The sequence below is a fragment of the Phodopus roborovskii genome, unplaced genomic scaffold (assembly GCF_943737965.1).
Source record: "Phodopus roborovskii unplaced genomic scaffold, PHOROB, whole genome shotgun sequence".
Taxonomy (NCBI): Eukaryota; Metazoa; Chordata; class Mammalia; order Rodentia; family Cricetidae; genus Phodopus; species Phodopus roborovskii.
Genome location: NW_026126574.1, coordinates 901,257 through 921,375, shown reverse-complemented (window position 1 = coordinate 921,375; position 20,119 = coordinate 901,257). Strand labels below are relative to the sequence as shown.

At 35.7% G+C, this 20,119-nt stretch overlaps 1 protein-coding gene across 2 annotated transcripts in view; it reads left to right on the top strand.

Annotated features, from left to right (window-relative positions):
• The window catches only part of Vta1 (vesicle trafficking 1), a 57,107-nt gene that overhangs the window by 23,411 nt on the left and 13,577 nt on the right, over positions 1-20,119 (top strand). The window contains exons 2-6 of one of the 2 annotated variants that reach the window (XM_051203279.1): positions 683-777; positions 3,452-3,579; positions 4,544-4,619; positions 15,169-15,277; positions 18,647-18,823. In XM_051203279.1, coding sequence (XP_051059236.1) covers positions 683-777; positions 3,452-3,579; positions 4,544-4,619; positions 15,169-15,277; positions 18,647-18,823 — 585 coding nt within the window. The remainder of the gene's footprint in view (positions 1-682; positions 778-3,451; positions 3,580-4,543; positions 4,620-15,168; positions 15,278-18,646; positions 18,824-20,119) is intronic. The other variant, XM_051203280.1, reaches the window with a different exon arrangement.

Sequence of the window (20,119 nt, the reverse complement as noted above, 5' to 3'; positions counted from 1 at the left end):
ACCACTTAAAAGCAAGAAAGATAGACCAAAGGTGAAGCCTAGAGCCGAAAAAGCAGTGTCGGTGTGTTTCAACAGTTTAAGCATGAGACAGGAACACTCAGGAATGTGAAACCTTCTTTTGACAATTAACAAATATTCCTTAACTTTCTGGGTGTTCTAGAAAAGGCATGTAGAAGACATGCTCAGCTGGTTAAGTTCAAGGTTGTGAAGAATAAGACCATTCAAAAACCACTTGGTGGGAACAAGATTGGTGGTTCCTAGTTTGTATGTTTGGCAGAGTAACTAGGTATTATTCTACTCAAGACACAAGGCAAAATCTCTTGAGCCTCTGGAGGTTGAGGAAGCCTGCAATAAGCACACACTCATGGTGTCCAGTCAGCAGTGCTTACCTCAAGAACAGCATCCCAAAAACGAGGACCATGAGGTAAATGTCATGAAAAAAATGAAAATACCAGATTATAGAGCAGCTAAGGGTCATCAGAAAGTTGTAGACATTTTACCAAAGATCAAAGTTGTTCCCCCGCCCCAGGTATGCATGCCATCCACTTTTATCCTAACAAATGGAATTTGTCCTCACGAATGGGTGCTGTAAATTGCTTAGTCATAGATGCAATTAAGTAACCGATGGGTATTTTTAAATGTATATAATTTTAAATCTAACATATTTTTCTTTTCTGTGTAGGTCGTTTATATGCTATGCAAACTGGAATGAAGATTGATAGTAAAACTCCTGAGTGTCGTAAATTTTTATCAAAGCTAATGGATCAGTTAGAAGCTGTAAGTGACTTATATATGGTATTTAATTAAGTGTTTGTGCACATGTTTTCTGTCATTTCAGTTCTTCCCTTAGCAGCACTCAGTAATGTCATTGTACCTGAAGTAAAACGAGGAATATTAATATTTTATCCAGGGGTGTTTCAAGTATAAAGTAGGCTCAGATATCATTGCATAAGCATTGTTGTAGCTGGCTTTTGCTCATCCTTTCTTGCCTTCATTTATGTAGTCATGTGGATTTTTGATTGAAGAAGTCTTTAAAAACTCTTGCTAGAATACAATAAGCTATATAGTGAAAGGAATCATGAAGGAGGTATTACTAAATGCATATCCTCTTCATGGCAAGGCACACTCCTCTCCTGGTTGGATGGAGGTGAGTGAGAACATCTCCCTCTTCACGCTAGAAGAACGTTATGGGTTATTGTGCAGGTAGATTGAAAAAAAGTTGAGTTGTTTGAATTAGATGTCATTGAACCAAGAATATAATGCCAACTATTAATAGTCTTAACAATCAGGGTTCACTTAGTGACTCCTGTGCCATGCTATCCTGGTGTCATAGTTAGTTTGTGTTGTCACTTGGTGGTGCAATCTGAGTCACAGGAAAGAAAGAAATTCAGTTGAAAAATTGCTTTGATCAGAATGTCCTGTGGTTATGTCTGTGAGAAATGGTCTTGATTGATAATTGGTTCAGGAGGTCTCAGCCCACTGTGGGTGATATTCTTAGGCAGGTAGGTGTGAACTGCTAAGAAAGCTACCTAAGAGAGCCAGAGAACAAGCCAGTAAGCAACATTCTTTCATAGTTTCTGCTTCAAGTTTTTGCCTTGGTTCCTGCCCTGGCTTCCCTTAATGATGGGTTGTGACCTGGAAGTGTAAACCAGATAAGCCCTTTCCTTCCTTAAATTACTTTTGGTTTTTAGCACAACAGAATAGCAAACTAGACCACCAGTTTATCTCTAAGAAAGGCAGACAGTAACACAGTCATGCATCTACTCCAAGTGTTCCTTGAACAGTTGTGTTCTTACTTTCTGTCTAAGTTTGTTTTTTTTTTAAATTGGATCACCTGCATTATAAGAAAAAAAAAAAAGTAATCCATACTAAAATTAAACAACTTATGTTAGCCAAGAACTTTTTAAGGTTTTCATTGTTTTGCTTTATTATTCCAAAGTTACTGTTCAGATCAAAGGGCCAGTCCAATATAGAATATACAGCCTAGTTGTAATTGGCAACGGTAGATAAAGTGTCCTCTGTGACTTGCTGTTATTGTCTACTGACCCAAAGTCCCTGGTTTCTAATGTTGCTTCTGTGGATATATAGTGAGTTAGAGGAGTTAGAGTGCTATTGCATAAGATGGTGGTATTGAAGATGGACAGTAACTTTTACACATCACAGTTAATTTGCAAAGTTCTACCTTTCACAGATATTTATACAGATTGTTTCTTTCACACTAGTAATAACAGCTATAGTAAAAGCTTTAGACTAAGAGGAACTCAGTTCTTTACAATGAATATAATCACGATAAGTGAGGTAAATTCATTCACAGGAGTGCATATCTGTATGATACTGTTTGCATTACACTTTAAAACATTAAAATGTGTTATGATTTTATCAGATTTTTTTCTTGATTATAAAATGAAATAGCATATTTCACCAGTTTTTTTAGGACTGAATCTGCTTTTTTGCAGGTTAAACCCAGTAAATTGTTTTATATGGGAATTTGGGTAGGTTTCTGCTATTACTCAGAATAAGGTTAGGCAAAATTACCTTAAATTCCAACATTACATACTTCTCTTCTGGAGATTAAAATATTGTTTTAATTGTTAGTTTTTACATTGGCTGACTTTTTAGGCAATCCAGAGAGAGAGAGAGAGAGAAAGACTGACTGTGTGTGCATGTATGTAAGTGTACCCCATGTATGCAGTGCCTGCAGAAGCCAGAAGAGGCATCAAATTCCCCTGGTATTTGAGTGACAGATTTAGTAAGCCACCTGGTGGGTGCTGGGTACTGAACTCATGTTCTCTGTAAGAACAACAATTGATCCTAACCTCTGAGCCATCTTTCCAGCCAGCCTCTAATAAAAGCAAATTTAGTAATATGGCTGCCTAAATCTGATGTTCTGAAAAACAATTTTATTTCAGTTTAATGGTCTTATACAAGCAAAACAGGATGTGCTTTGATTTTGAAACATTTCAAATTGCTGTATGTGTAATGGAGGGATATGCAAACTGAAATCTTCATAATTGTAAATTGTGTTGACTTGGGCTATATGTGTCTAGGTTTAAAATAATCTGGTAATGAATTTGTCACTTCATACCTTTAAACACTGTCTAGAGACACTATTTTAGGACACAGTGATATGTATAATCTTATTTCATATTTGATGCAAACTGAAATGACTTACTAAGGCAACGTTAAATTTTAAATTATGTGCTTAAGAAGTTTGTAGTTTCATTTTATAGTAGTTGTTAGTGGCTGGGTACTGTTTAGCAGGGTTTGGATTTGATACTTCACCTGGATACTTGGCAATGGTGTCTCCTCCTCCTCCTCTTCTTCTTCTTGATAGAGCTGTTTTATAAGATTTACTGTTACAGTTTTTATTGAAATTATTAGAATCACTTGTGTTTAAGCAGACCCTTCTGGAAATACAAAATCATGAGCTATGTGTCTGATTTCATTTTAGCTTAAGAAACAGTTGGGGGATAATGAAGCTGTTACTCAAGAAATAGTTGGTTGTGCCCATTTGGAAAATTATGCTTTGAAAATGTTCTTATATGCAGACAATGAAGATCGAGCAGGACGATTTCACAAGTAAGTGAAGAAGGAAAGCAGAATCTCTTTTTTTTTTTTTTTTTAATTTATTTATTTATTATGTATACAATGTTCTATGTACAGGCGTACTGCATGCCAGAAGAGGGCACCAGATCTCATTATAGGTGGCTGTGAGCCACCATGTAGTTGCTGGGAATTAACTCTGGAAGAGGTGTAACCAGTGCTCTTAATCTCTGAGCCATCTCTCCAACCCACAAAAGCTCTTTTATAAGTTTGAGTTTAGCTACTTTCTAACATGAATTACCAGTTTCAGGTTGAATAATTTCTGACCACCTGAGTAGTGGTTTCTATATTTTGGAATTATAATCCACAGTGATTTTTATGTTACAAGTGGGACCCTTTCTCTTTGAATTGAGCAGCTTTAGGAACTATTTATATCAAACTCATGTCTTAGCTCATGTCTTAGTACATTTATCCCAGTTAGCCACTCTTTACAATTAATAAAAATGTGAAGCGATTTTATCCAAACAAATTTGTCCTCATTGTCAATTTTAAAAGCATACCAGCCTAGCTAGGTGTGATTGATACATAGCTATTTTGAGATAAGAGGATCATCAAAAATTAAGGCCAACAGAGGTTACCTGCAAGACAATGTCTCAAAAAACAAATGATACTACAAAAAAAGAAAGAGTACCAGCCAATTTAGATAATTGATTGGTCATTGTTATAGTATTTAAAACCATAGAAATACATTGTTGTTTTATATAGATTCAGGTATAGCTGAATCAAACTCCAAAATAAAACTTTGTTACAATTACGTTCAGTGTGTTTCTTTCTTTTGATGACATTAACAATGGACTCCTATTTTTGTTGTAGGAATAGAGTTTATTTCAAGTATTTACTTGAGTGTTTTAAAATGTATTTTTTTTCTTATGGTCACATGACTACATTTCAGTGTTTGTTGGTTTGTTGGATATAAATTAGAATACCATTTCTCTTCCAGAAACATGATCAAGTCCTTCTACACTGCAAGCCTTTTAATAGATGTCATAACAGTATTTGGCGAGCTGACAGATGAAGTGAGTATGCACCTAACTGTCTCATAGCTGAAGATGAATAATATTGCTTTTTATTGGTTTTCTACTTCATTATTTATTCAGACCAGCATGTCTGTCAGAAGGGTGATGTAAGTGACAATGGTAATTGTTTTTTTCTAGCTACATTTTTAAAGTCAAATGAAATAACACTTTACACACAGAATAGCAAGGCTTTGGAAGATATTTGATTTCTCATTTTATAAAGAAAAGAAAAAGAAACAAAGTGATGTAATTGTAAATACAAGTACTTAAAGAAAAAAGAATGAAATCAAAGAAAAGCAGGAATAAGAAATTGTTCATCAGAATTCAGTCAATACAGCATTCACTTGAAAAGGATGAAAATGGGGCAGGAGAGACAGCTCAGCAGTTATGAACACAGGCTGCTTTTTCTAAAGTAAAAATGTACAAAAGGACATGTCAGATACTATGTCACCAAAAGCCAGGTAAGCTTCCAGAACATATTACTGTCTCATATTACATGAGACATTTCCTAGTAGTCAAGAGTCAGTTCATGAAGAAAATGGCACAGTTACAAATGTCTTTAATCCATAACAAGATTTTCACATTATATGAAATAGTGCAAAATTTTTAAAAATTTATAATTATAGTGAGAGATTTTTAAGACCTACTCAATATTGTTAAAAAAGAAAGAAAGAAAAATACAACACAAAACAAAATCAGTGGCTTTAACAATCACTAAAATTAACCAAATAAATAAAGACTAGTGCCTGAAATGTTTAGAATGAAGAAAAACTACACCTCTCAGACTTTGCTTGGTGAAAATGTTAGATGTTATAACTACTTAGTGGAAAGAATTGGCAGGTTTTATAAAGTTAAACATACTCCCACCTTTTTTACCCAGCACTTCCTTTTTCAGTACTTACCCAAGAGAAATAAAAATATATGTCTAGAAAAAGAGCTTGCTCGTTGGAAATTTATTCATAATAGCCAAAACAAAACCTGGAAACAACCCAGATGTCATCATCTAAGCAATTGGTAAGCAGATTGTGGTATTATACAGTATATTACAGAATTGACAACTAATATGGCCTAGAATATGAATAAATTTTGTAGAAATTCTAATCAAAAAAGGAATCAAATGGTGCACTATGCATTTTGCCTGTTAATAATGTATAGCTATAGACTAGTTCATTCTAATCCAAAAAAGAAAAAAAAAATGCTTTTAAGTGGGTTTTTTTTGTTTTTTTTTTTTTTTGTTTGTTTGTTTTGTTTTGTTTTTTTTAAGTGGAGCAAAGAAAATTGATCTGGAAAGGGCTATAAAGGAACATTTTGGTTAGTTATATTGGGAGGAATATTCTTTAGACAAATACCTAATTATCAAAACAAGAATTTACATACTTAACATTTATACATCTCAAGTTATATATCAGTTTTGCAAAAATTTCTGTATTGAACTGTTTATATGTTTAATTGGGGTAAGTTGGTAGTTATAAAGTGGCTTACTCTACTCTGGGATTGGGCAAATGGGTAAATATAGAAGGAAGCATGTTTTCATTGTGGTAGAAACTAAATACAAGAGAGAGGTATATTGTGTTGCAAAATTAGAGGATATTACTTCATGCTTCTGAATACATTGGTTTATATATGCACATTTGTGCATATGTATACATGCTATTTTGTGTGTATAGTTTGCATGTTTTGTGTATATTTATTTACAGTGTGTATGTAATATGTGAAAAGCACATACAGCCTTGGTCCTATTTTTTATACCAAGACAGTCTAAAACAATGAAGCTCCAGTAGCAGAGACCACACTGAGTACCTGAGTTGTCTATCAAAACCAGTCTTTTGTAACAGGAACCAGTGCTCTTAGAAAAATGATTGAATCATAACTCAGGTCAGGAAAGCACTGCAATAGGTTGGACTGCCTTGTGCCAGAAAGTCATAGCATGTCATTAATCAAGAGACACAGGAGACACCTTGCAGGGGCACCATTGTCTGTATAAAAAATAGCTTCCTTTGGGTATGGTGGCACGCACCTATGATTTTGAACTTGGAAAGTTGAGATAGGAATATTTTAAGTTAGAGACCAGCCTAAGCTATGTTGAGACCCAGTCTCTAGATGGATGGGTGGATGGGTAAATGGGTGGGTGAATAGGTGAATGGGTGTGGGGGTGGATAAAAGAAAAGAAAAATTTGAGGGTCGATGCAAGTCTGATATCAATGGATAGTAACTTGTGTTTATAAATCAATGGGTCCATGGTGTTAAATATAATAAAATGAGGAAGTGATGGAAAAACAGAGAAACTCATTATAGCATTAAATCATATTAACTATCTCCCCTCATATTACTTGGTATCTTCAAAGAGAGAAAGAGTAAATTTCTAAGGGAAAAACATGGACCTCTTTAACCAGATTGTGAAATCTGGTATCACTAGTATTAGTGCAAGCCATTATCCTATTTAATATTAAATAATCTGTGGCAGTGCTATTCAAACTATATAACATGAACCAAGGATAAAGAAACATCCAACAGATCTAATCAGTAGACATTTTATAACTCCGCTAGCCTTTTTTATGTAAGGGTCGATAAAAACAGTCTTTATCAGGTTGAAAATAAATAGACATGATTACTAAATATGACTAAATAATGCCTGCTCCTTAGATTAGATCTCTGCCTTGGGAGAAATAACTGCAGAGGACATTACTGTTGCAGCTGACACTGTGTTATAGCTGTGGAGCAGATAATACTGCTGTGTGTGAATATTCCTGTTCTAGATATCTATGAGATTATCTTCCATCTGAGAAAAATGATTACAAGATATGTGGAATATCTTGACTAGATAGGATTGTATCTACCATATATAGTATAGTATATACTGTTATTAAAACTTTCCCATAGTTTAATGAAACTATATTATTGACTAGTTAACATCCATACCTTGTTTGGAAATCTTAAATACTATGAACATACATACCAATGCTATGATAATAGAGTAGATAAATTCAAATATGTGGATTAAATTATAATTATTTTTGAAGTAAAGTTTGTTCTCTTTAAAACCTTGTTTTGTGAGATTATGGATGCTTTGAAAATTCTGCAACTATAAAACTTTTGTATAAGCCTGCCAGGAAGTATATATAATAAATAATTACAAATACTTCAGTATATAGTCATTATTATTATTATAACAATTTATATTACTTATTTCTCAAGTATTTCATTGCTACTGCAACTATGTAGACTGTCTGTTATTTTTATGATATATTTTAGGGACCAGAGGTAAATGCCCTGTTGATACTTTTTTTTGTTTTGTTTTGTTTTGTTCTAATCGTTGCTTTGAAAATGTTCTGAAAGCTGTAAATTCCCTCTCAGGAATTTTTTTTTCAACTTCTATTTATAGCTTGGGGATCTTACAAATACCTTAACAGTATCTTCAACCCCAGGTCATAGTGTATTCACGTTTAGTAAACTTGTATTCAAAAACAAAAACAAGTCTATTGCTACATTTCAATAGTTGTCATTGAAAAATTGAAGGTAGGAATAAAGACTTGTAAGTAAATTGATTTGAGGAAAGCCTTGCTGACAATCAGGCAGCATTTTAGCTAAGCCTTAAAAGCTATTAAGGGGAAAAAATCATACGGATAATTCAGTAGGAAACAATTTTATATGAATTCATACATTTTATTAAGTACCATAATGATTCTGAAGCTAATATTAACTACTCTTCAACAGATGTGAGATAGCAAGGGCTAGTCTGTGCCTTAATTGAAAAATAAGAACAAGGAGAATAACTGGATAAGAGGAAATTCAAGCATAATTGATAATAATTGTCTTTATATAAACAGTTTCAAGGTAGTAGACAAGGATTGACTAGGGAAATCAGGCATTAGATAATCAATATGAGAGCTATTACTTGTTCAGACCTGAATCTGCAGTGGAGGTCATGGCAGTAAGTAGTTGGATTCTGAATGTGTTTCTGTCATAACACTGATGAAAGTAGTTAAGAGCATAACTGAGAGCTTGGCTTAGAGCAGCTGTTAAGAATGGTGTTGCAACCTCATGTGGTAGCACACTGTAATCCTAGTACTCAGGAGGCAAAATCAAGAGGATCATGAGTTTCAGGCCAACTTTGTTTAAACCTAGCCTGGTTAGTACCTCAAAACAAAAGCAAATAACAAAAAAAGAGAATTGCCATTCCAACATGTCAGAATTGACATGAGAAGTAACAGACTTAGTGAGGGGCATCAGACAATGGAGCTGAGCATAAAGAAGACTTTGTTAGTGTATAGTAGTGGCTTATTGTCAGTTGAACTACAACACTGAGATCATTGTAAGTTTATTAATTTAGGACTACAAGGAACTTATTTCTTCTAATAAGAATATATTCCCTAATAAAAAGATTTCCCCCAAATCATCTGATACTTTTTACTAAGTTTTAAAATGTGTTACCCCTCATATATTGCCTGTAAGTAATAAAACCATATGAAGGATGAGGCAGGAGAAGGTTATCAAGCCAAGAAGTGAAATGTTGAGTTAGATGTGTTAGTCTTGAGGCTTGAAATAGTCTGAAAAGAAGATATACATTTAGGAGTTTTTCTTTTTTTTTTTAATATGTTGTTTAAAGCCAACATGACCGCAGCAATCATTATAAAAGAAAGTACTTAAATGGGTGCCTGCTCACAGTTTCAGAGGATTAGTCAATTATTATGATAGGTAGAAGAATCATAACAAACTTGGTGCTGGAGCTGGAGCTCAGAGCATTGTGTCATGATCCACGGGCAACATGCACAGAGTGCAAACTTGGGCCAGGCATGGGCTTTTAGAAATTTCAAAGCCCACCCCCAGCTGCACACCTCTAGCAAGAACACACTTCCTAATCCTTCCAAGCAGTTCATCAACTGGGGACTAAGCAAACATCTGAGTCTCCAGGTACCATTCTGATTCAAACCATCACCCTGGATCAGAGAATCAAGCTTAAATGGGGAAGAAAGGGTATCTAAGAATTAATTAGAAGTCTAGGCCTGGTAGCAAGAGCAAACCAGTATAAAGGACTGAATGCAATGTCATTAAGGTAAGAAGAAAATCAGGAGACCTGGAGAGCCAGTAAACCAAATACAAATGGAGACTGAAGCAATGGGAGTGATACAACAAGGTCTCAGGGTCCAGAAAGTATAGAGATAGCAGAAAGTGGCATCTAGTATGGGATGAGTAGAGAAGTATTCAGAAATATGTAAGGTTGATGAAAGCAGCCAAAGTGAGTAATGATGATATTTGTAATGTTGAATCTAGGTAGGTTCAAAACAAAGTCATGGAGGAAGAATTAAAGGTTACTGGGTCTGTCCCCTAAATGAAGTCTTGTTAGCCAGAAACTGGTTATATTTGCTTTTCCAAGTATACAAGTTTGTGGCAAACTTTTTTTTTTTTTTTAATTAAATCTCCTTTCATTACTGTATGCACTTAGTTTGAGAATACCTGATCCAGCTTTGTGTTTTCCTACCAGTCCAGTCACTCCAAGGCCTAGTGCAGGCAATAAATTGAGAAATCAGTGGAAATTTTCATATCTGCTGCTGACTCTACTAACTTAGATTTGTCATTCTCAGTGATTTTCATCAATTCTGTTACAAAACAGGAACTTGGGGCTAGGGACAAAAGTAAAAGCTCCTTTTACAATTCCTGTTTCCCAGAAAGGATGTCTTATTCAGCCAAAAGTACTGAATGGATTTTAGAAATAATTGACATCTTGAAATTTTACATTTAAAATGCTGTGCATCATCAAACATTCTTTATTTTTACAACAGCATTCAGATGTCCATTTTCTCAACTTAAAACTGTCAGAAGTGTCTGCTATATATTATTTGTGCCAGGGTTTGGAAAATAGGAACTAAAAGCAATTTTTTCTTTATGTGCTGTTGGAATTTTTTCATATTTACTAATATAAACCCTCTTTAACTTAAACTAATTTCTTTAAGTTTTACATACTTGGTGAAGGTACCCAAGATGCTTTAAGCTTCTTACAATAGGAAACCAGGAGAAAATCTTATATTCCTGATATAACTCTTCTACAAGATCTACAGACAAGGTTAACTCATATAAAGATGAAGTTCATTTGTTTCCATCTTAAATATATATATATATTTCCATCTGAATTACAAGTTATAGCTTACCAAAGCTTTCCTAAATAGTGTGCCTTCTTTTATTATTAAATTATCATGACCATTAAAAGCTCTGTAATGATGAGATTAATGGACTCTAAGGTTTGAATAAGGTCTCTCCAGAATCCAGATATTGGATGTTTATTTCCTTGAACCCAGTTCATGGAAACAGTAGGACCTTGTAGAAATCATTTAGACCATTGAAAATGTCTCACCAGGGATACTGTGAGACCCAAGCCTTTTTCTCTTCTTTCTTGGTGGTAAAGGATGTGGTTTCTTCTCCAGCAAAAGCTAAAGCAGAACTTGGATGAAAGGGCTCAATTTAGAGATGGCAGTTACTAGCTGGCCTCATGTTTGACTGTACGTAATGTTTGTGCTGTCTCATTCATCCTGCCTCAGCAGTTAGCATACTGCCTGCATTGAGAAAATAAAAAATAATTAACATTCTGCAAGCCAGGGGGGCTATTTGAGCTGAGCCTTGAAGAAGAGGGGACATTTGACTACAAGATGACCACAGTAGGGAAGGGAGAATAGCATGAGGAAATAGCATAAAGGAAATGGCATGGCTGAGACTGAAGCAGAAACATAAATGTGGAAGGTTTTGAATGCCAGACCAAAGTATGTTTTTATTCACCTGGTCCCATAATGTCTCTGAGTCTTAGAGAAAGTAAAATATAACTTGCTTGCATACCAAGGTAATTGGGGAGGACCAAATAGAAAAGTGCTGTATAACTTGGAAGGTGAAACACAGTTGTTGGCTGAAATTTTAATCTTGTTTTGGATTTTTCTTATCCAACTCACCTATAATCTACTTACCCATAGCAGATTGATTTTCCATTCATCTTACCTTCTTTTTACTTCAGCTATCTGACTGCATAGACCTTTCTTCCTCCCCAGTATGGGCTTGCCTTTCTCTCCACCTTTTCACATCATGCTTGTCTTGAAAGAACACACCAAAATACCATTTCTACTCCCAAGGATTTTTGTGCATACTTTTTTTTTTCTTTCTGAGTTTATGGTGGTTTGAAAGAAAACAGCCTCAAAAGGGAGTAGCACTATTAAAAATGTGGCTTGTTGAAGTAAATGTGGCCTTGTTGGACAAAGTATGTCAATGTGGGGACAGGCTTTGAAGTCTCTTTTGCTCAGGCTTCCCTCAGTGTGACAGTCAGTTGACTTCCTGATGTCTGCAAATGTACTACTCTCAGCTTCAGCACCATTTCTGTCTGCACACTGCATGTTCCCTGTCATGATCATAATGGGCCAAGCCTCTGAAACGTTAAGCGAGCATCCTCAGTTAAATACTTTCTTTGTAAGAGTTGCCATGGTCATGGCATCTCTTCACAGCAATAAAACCCAAACTAAGACAGAAATATTCAAACACCACAAGAAACTAGTTTAATATTCTCTACTTGTTGTAGCTGATGTAATATGCTTTCTTTGTTCATAGCTGGATGGTTAGCTCCAAGAGGCAAATGGAATGCATAGCTTACTTTATATCTCTTTGTTTGCTAATTTAAAGTCTTAATAGCAAATGTTTATTATACTATAAAAATATCAATGGTGACTACTTATATTTAAAATAAGTAATAACTTTAATTTTACAACTGGAGGACATGATAATATCTTTTGTACATACAGGATTCAAGTGGACATGTAAACCTAAAGATTCTTAAGTTAGATAATTTAGTGTTTATATAGGATTTTGAAAACATAAAGCTAATGGAAACTCAATGCTTTGACATTTTTGTTTTGCTTTGTTTTTATTAAAAACAGTGAAAAAGAAGGGAAGGAACAGCAACCCATGTGCCAATGATGTTTGTGTAGATCAGAAACTGCTAGTCTTGTGTGGTAGCTCATGCTATAATCCCAGCACTTGGGAGACTGAAGCAAGAGAATTGCCACAATGTTAAGACCAGCCTTGATTATACAGCACTAACTACCCTGAATCAGCTAGCCTAAGGCCTTGGAATGATACCCTGTGTTAAAAAGTTCAACAGGCAAACTTTGGAAATTTCAAATTGTACTACATAACAATATAATCAATTCAGTTAAACTTCCTAAACTGAATAATTCATACATAGCCAAACAACTCTACTACATATTTGGAGAACATGGTAATGTCTGTTAGCTAGCACACATTTATCAGATGGGAGATGTTATTAAGTAGCTGGTGTGTGCTAGAACAAAACCAGATACATGGTACAGAGGGCAGACAGTAGACTGCCTTTGGTGATATCAGTATGTTTATAGACAAGGAAATGTTTTATAAATATAAATATGTAATTATAAGTTATGGCAAATATTGTTAAAATAAGTTCCTTAGTTTTAGATTGGATGGATCAGGAAAACCTTTGTGAGGAATTAATATTTGATGCACCCCATTAGGAATGAGTAAGGTAAATAAATATAAGAAAAAGTAGAAACAGCCAGAGATAGCAGCATCTATGGGCCTGGACAGGTTTAGGGACAGAAAGTATCCAGAAAGCTACATGGTAGAGTGAAGTGGACAGAAAGACTAAGAAGCCTGGACAGTTATGAACCAAGTAGCCCAAGTGACTAGTGAAGCTACTGCAAAGATTGATATGAATGGGTTTGTATTTTAGAAGATTTATCTGAGCACTGAACTAGGAACACACACAGGAAGATAGGTTAAAAATATAGAGACATATTAGTGGATTAGGGAACTCTTAGAATGTGTAGATAGGAAACGTTATAATTTCCAAAAGTAAAATCAGGTGAATATGGTGGAAGTGTCCAGAGATAAGGTAAGGGTGCTAAAAGTGACTCCTACAGATACCTGTCTTCAGTGAATTTATTTAACTGGGGTGAAGAGAGGCTAGGAAAATCAGGAAAGGGGTTTGGGGAAGATTCATTTTAGTTGTATATGTGACTTCATAATAGAAATAACCATGCTATCAAATATTTATCGGAAGCAAACTTAGAGTAGTTACATGCATTTCAGATTAATAAAGAAGCTGTGTAAATCAATATGACTGCCTTCCTGATGCTTGTAGAAATTGTGTAAATAGAAAGACAGGATGCTGTGAGGTTAAAAAAAATTGTACCTGATAATAAATGCCAAAGATGTATGAAGCTGGGAATGCAGGGAGAGGGCAATAGAAGAGCCAGGGAGAGATGGTGTATTTATGGATCTGCATGCATCATTTGAAAGAATTGTCGCCCAGTTCAGACACACTGCCAAATAAAGGGAATCCTAGTGTTCCAAAGTCCCATTTTTAAATAGTTAACAATAATGGGTTTCTGTAACTTTGCATATATTGTAAGAAACAGGTGATATATGAATCACCCCAACTGTCCACTAGTTTGCAGTCTCTGCTAGAATAGGAACCTTCAGGCTATTTAGAGGTTAGGTAAGGGCGTAGGTAGCAAAAATGGAGGAAGGAGAAAAAAGAGAGTCACAAAATGGGACTGACAGTTTCACAAACAGAAATGGTCCAGGGCTTAATATATTGTTGTCAGGTTTGACAAGGGAAGGTTACAAATGTCCACTGGGCTTGCCGAAGAAAATTAGGTTATTGGTGACATTAGCAAGGAAGGCTTCTCTTTGGTGAGGTATAAACTCATGCCACTAAAGAGGTGGGTACATTCAAATTGTCTGACTTAGTGTGTGACAGTAAGAGAACTGAAATAAAGTAAAACAAGCACTCATGCCAGTGAGCTGAACAGTAAAATCGTGAAGACTTTAAGTGTGGACAGTTGTTTTGAAAATTTGTTAAAGAAATGGAACAAAGTGCAGTAAAACCTGAAGGAGGAAAAAAAAAAAAAAAATGGGAACAGGAGAGTTCCAGGCTCCTTAGTGAGTGGTGTTTCAGTTCCTCTTTAGACAGCAGACTGAAGTCCTGCCAACACCCGCTGCCATCCCCCTCCACCCTTAAGAACTGAGGTGATCAGATCCAGCACTTAGTAGCATATGACAATTTAGAAGTTAACATTAATTATATATCACTTTCACTTTTGTCATCTTAGTTTTATTTATTTTTGTGTGTGTATATATATATATATATATATATACATACATACATACATATACATATATCTTTACAGAAACAAGTTTTCTGTTGTTGCTATCTTTTATATTTTAGCTTAAATTCCACTTAACCTATTTTTCTAGGAACCCAAGAGTTAGAAATTTTGCTGGCAAGACACACAAACAATTCCCAGCGGCCTTATTCTGTGATGTGATGTCATGGTGTTCTAATGAAAAGACTGTCTCATGGAGTCTTCCAGGGCCTGCCTATTGGAACAATCAGCAGTAGAATGCAGGCATGGTCAGACTCTTAGAGCTGCACACACAAATAGAGACTTCATCTCAGGAATATGACTTAGCCCATGTTATTACTTCTCATTTTTATTTCACCATGGTCTGATGGTGCTACAAATGTATTCCCTTTTAGAATGTGAAACACAGAAAGTATGCAAGGTGGAAGGCAACATATATCCATAACTGCTTAAAGAATGGGGAGACTCCTCAAGCAGGCCCTGTTGGAATTGAAGAAGATAAAGGTATGTTTTTAGTAGTACTAATTAGAAATGTTTCAGTAGAATCTTGAGTTTTCAGAAGACATCAAGGTTTTCAGAAGATACTGACAGTTTTTTCATCTACAATAATTATAAAGCCAGGAACTTGGGAACATTTAAGATTAAGGCTTTACATGTTCTGTCTATCCATATCAGCTAAGTGTCTTCACTGCCTCCCATATCTGCCCAAACTTGATCTCTGCATAGGAAAGACAGTCTACTCACAGTGTGACCTAGATGGTGTTTCCAAACCTTAATGGATATTGTATTAGTGCTATGATGTTTTTGTGGGTTTTTGTTTGTTTCTTTTGTGTTATGTTTTGTTTTAATGTTTTGTATTGGCAGGGGACAGAGTAATACTTTACATGGCTCCCAAAATTACAGATCATACAAAAGTGGGAAGTGAATTTCTAATTCCATATACTCATCTTCTTAGATTCTACCAAAACTCATGGTAAATAAGTTAGTTTTGTTTATCTTTACAGTTTTTTTTTTTTTTTACGAATTTTCAAGCAAATAGAAGGATGGAATGTGTGAGATGGATGGATTCTGATATATAGTAGATAGTCTCTTTTTTTCCACACAATTTATAATAATACTGTTTTGCACTTGACTTATAAAAGGAAATCTTTGTACAGGAGAATTTTGATGTTATTACATAGTGAGTGGGTTTATATAATTTAATCATCTGCATCATAATAGTAGAACCATATATCCTTCACGAAGGATATATGGTTCACAAGTATATACTACCTAACCTTCTGCCATAAATAATCATCTTCACAGATGCCCCCAAATCATCTAATAAAATGCAAGGATTAGCTGGATTTTTCTCAGTTCAGAGAAAATGGTATACTGATTATATGTAATGCTTTTGTAAAAAGTGAGAAACATTTTTTCCTTTCTTTTTCTTCCATATTAACTACTGTGTGGATAAAAATAACAAGAATTTCATACTTTTCATGATTAAATTCCATAAGGGTTGACTAAGAAATACCTGAACACATATTTACATTACAATTCATAACAGTAGCAAAATTATAGTTATGAGACAGCAATGAAAATAATTTTATGGTTGGGGTCAGCACTGTTGTTCTTTTGATGCAACTAATGCCTATAAAACACAAACACGAGAGTCAGCGCCCAGTGGAGTTTATTAAGAGAGGGGAGAGAAAGAGGGGGTAGCTGGTGGCCAACCGAAAGCAGGAGAGAGAGAGAGAGAGAGAGAGAGAGAGAGAGAGAGAGAGAGAGAGAGAGAGAGAGGAAACAGAGAGGGACCAGAGAAAGAAACCAGAGAGGCAGAGAGAGAGAAGCACTTGGCGCTCTTGCTTTAAAAGAGGCTTGCACATGTGTAACTGAGTTCTCTGGCCGCCAGGTAAAGCTGAAGTAGAGATGATACGCTATGAGCGTCCCGCCCATCGTCGGGACTGGGGTCAGCTGGCTGCTAGTTCCTAACAAGCACAACATGAGGAACTGTATTAAAGGGTCACAGCATTAGGAAGACTGAGAACCAATACACTTGAGAAAAACAAATGTATGTTTACACAAAGGACTGTATGTGAATGTTCATAAGAACTTTATAATTGCCTAAAATCTAGAAATAACCCAAGTAACACTAAATTTTAAACATGTTAGTATGGAACTTCTTTGCAATTGAATACCACTGCTTTTTTAACTTTCATTAATTGATTTCTTTGACAGTTTTATACATGTACATAATATGTCTGTATGCATTGTCACTGCCCACATACTCTCAAACACCCCCAGATCTCTTTTGCCTTCCTTTCTGTCTAGAAATCCCTCCCACAATGGTCTGTTTTTGTTTCATGACTGGCTAATTTCAACAAGGGCCATCTATGTGACCATGGATTTGGAACTAAGCATCAGGACCTGGTCAGCTCATCAGTTAGAATGTGTTCTGGAACCTATTAGTAATCCATCATTCAACAGGAAAGTGTATAGGGCCCAGGGAGCCCTGTCCCCACCCATAATTGACTGTTGACAGACCCAGTCATGTTCAGGCCCATTATTGGTAGCCCTGGTGCTGTGAGATCGTGATTGCATTAGTTATGCCATTCTCATAATTTAGCATTTACCAGAACTTGTCCATATTTTCCTGATATTACAGACTTTTCTCCTCTTCATGATGTTCCCTGAGTTTTTAGGTGGTGGTATAAATGGCCTGTTTAGGCCATCCTTTCAACTAGCACCTTCAGTAGCAATGAGTCTCTTATATTCACCACTATTCATTGCAAGGAAAACCATCTTTGAGCTAGGCTGAGAGTAGTGTTTTTCTTTGAATATTTCTAATTTCATTTCTGTTGCTTTGACCAAAAATAATTTAGGGTAGGAAAAGTTTCATTTCCATGACAGCCCATCGTTGAGAAAAATCAAAAGCTCAACAGAAGCTTGAAAGCAGAAACCATGGAAGAACACCGCTTGCTGGGTTACTTGGAAATATATACTTTGCTTGTTTTTTCATATAGCCTAGGGCCTCTTGCCCAGGAAATAATGCTGCCCACAGTGGACTGGACTCTCCCACATGAAAAATAATCGTTGCAGTCCCTGCTAGACATGCTCACAGGCCAATCTAATCTGAGCAAACCTTCAATTGATACTTTTCTCAAGTGACTCTAAGCTATTATTAAGTTGACAGTAAAGGCTAACTAAGACATATAAGCTCCTTTAGATATTTAGAAAGAGGCCTGGTACCATGACAGTTGAGTCAATCAGCAGTAGTAAGTTCTCCCCAGGGCCTGAAATTGCCTGAGCACATAATATTTGTTTCTTTAAAATAAGATTCAAAGCTTCAAGTGAAAAATAAGGACATTTTGACAAAATAGGTCACATTAGTGTTGTCCAAAATTGTTTTTTTATAGTTGTCTTTTTTTCAATATTTGCTATGGACAGCCTATTAAATGATTGTCTATTAGTATTGATCAAAGATTAATAAAAATTAAAATGAAATTTCACATTCAGGTATCTATACCATAATAGATATTTGGGAAAATATGGACTTTGGGACTTTGGATTAGAAAAGCAGTTGAATGATTTAAGTGGGGCTTGAAAGGCCACATCAGTAGGAACAAGGAATCAATGGTCTGAAGGTATTTGAACTATGTAGTCCTGGTGGGTAACATCCTAAAGAAATGTCATTCATTGTAAGTCAAAACTTTTAAGAAAGTAAAAAAATATATATATAACAATGGTTTCAAGAAATAACAGGCATATAAGATGCATTAGGTAGAATTGCGTTTGTAGATTCTACTTGTCATATGAATGGAGGAAAATAAAAATACTTATCAATTATATTTTATAATGCCTGCTTCAACATTGTACATTTATTATATACAGATGCTGAAGAAACTGAAGATGTTGGAGCCACTTCTCTGCCCACTCAGCCACCTCAGCCATCATCATCTTCAACAAATGACCCAAGCAACTTGGCACCAGGCAGCTACACTGGGATACAGATTCCTCCAGGTGCACATGCTCCAGCTAATACGCCTGCAGAAGTGCCACACAGCACAGGTATGAACTCAGTACTGTGTCTTCCGTTTTCATACAAACTGCATAGTTCTGAAGCAGGAAATAGCTCAGCGGGTAAGAGTAAGCTGCACAAACATGAGGACCTTAATTCAGATTCCAACACCCACAGGAAAAGTTGCTCATGGCCACATATGCAGCTATACCCCCAACATTAAGAAGTACAGAGATGAGGATTTCTGGATTTGCTGGTGAGTAGCTTAGCTCCATGTGTTTCTGAGAGACCCTACCTTAAAGGCAGAGAGTAATAGAGCAGAGGATACCCAGTGTCCTGTGGCCTCAACACACCCATGCACATACCACATACACAAACACCACACTCAGGCACCACACATATATAAGCACCATGCACTTGTACATACACTCACATATACATGTGCCTTACACACAACACATATGCACCACATTCAGTCATATACACATAAAAGGTTTTCAGAAATAAGAATAACACTGTATTTGGTCCACATAATGATGCTTAATAGAGTTTGATACTTAAGTTCTGTTTTACTGCCAATAGGTGGTGGTGCACACCTTTAATCCCAGCACTCGGGAGACAGAGGCAAGTGGATCTCTGAGTTCTAGGCCAGCCTGGTCTACAGAGCAAGTGCCAGGACAGGTTCCAAAGCTACACAGAGAAACCCTGTCTTAAAAAAAAATTCTGTTTTACTTTTGTTTTCAAGCAGTGACAGGAGCTTATATGTATTGATTGCTGTTTAATTCTTATTTTACTTATGTTTTCTGTATATAATAGAAATGGCTTGTTCCCTTTTTGTCTTCTTTCCTGTCTGTCCCCTCCACTATAGCTTGAGAATAGTTCTGCAATACTAGTCTCTCCCTAGGTTAGTTAGTCAGGATGCCTCTTTGGCAGCTACCTTTGCCTCTACATGGTCTCATTGACACTGGTGATGGAGAGTAGGCTTGAAGGTATCTCGTGACAGAACATAACAAAAATATGACTTACAGATGGCAAAAGGCAATCTCTGCTATTCTTGACTTGATCAATGCATTCATTATATGTTTTATAAGTAAAGATGTAACAAAATTCATGTCCAATAATATCAGTATCAGTAGATGAACACTCTTGCACATAGCTGCAAACACTTTTCCATTTATGTGTATTTCTGACAAAACTCTGCCTTACTTCGAAAAAGAGAGCCATTTATAACTAATACTTAAGTTTTGATATAATTTAGGTTTATTTGCTGATTGTTTTTCCTTAAAAATTGTTCATGAACTTTTGCTTTTATCTCAGCACCAGAATAACCTATGGTATTAATTTGT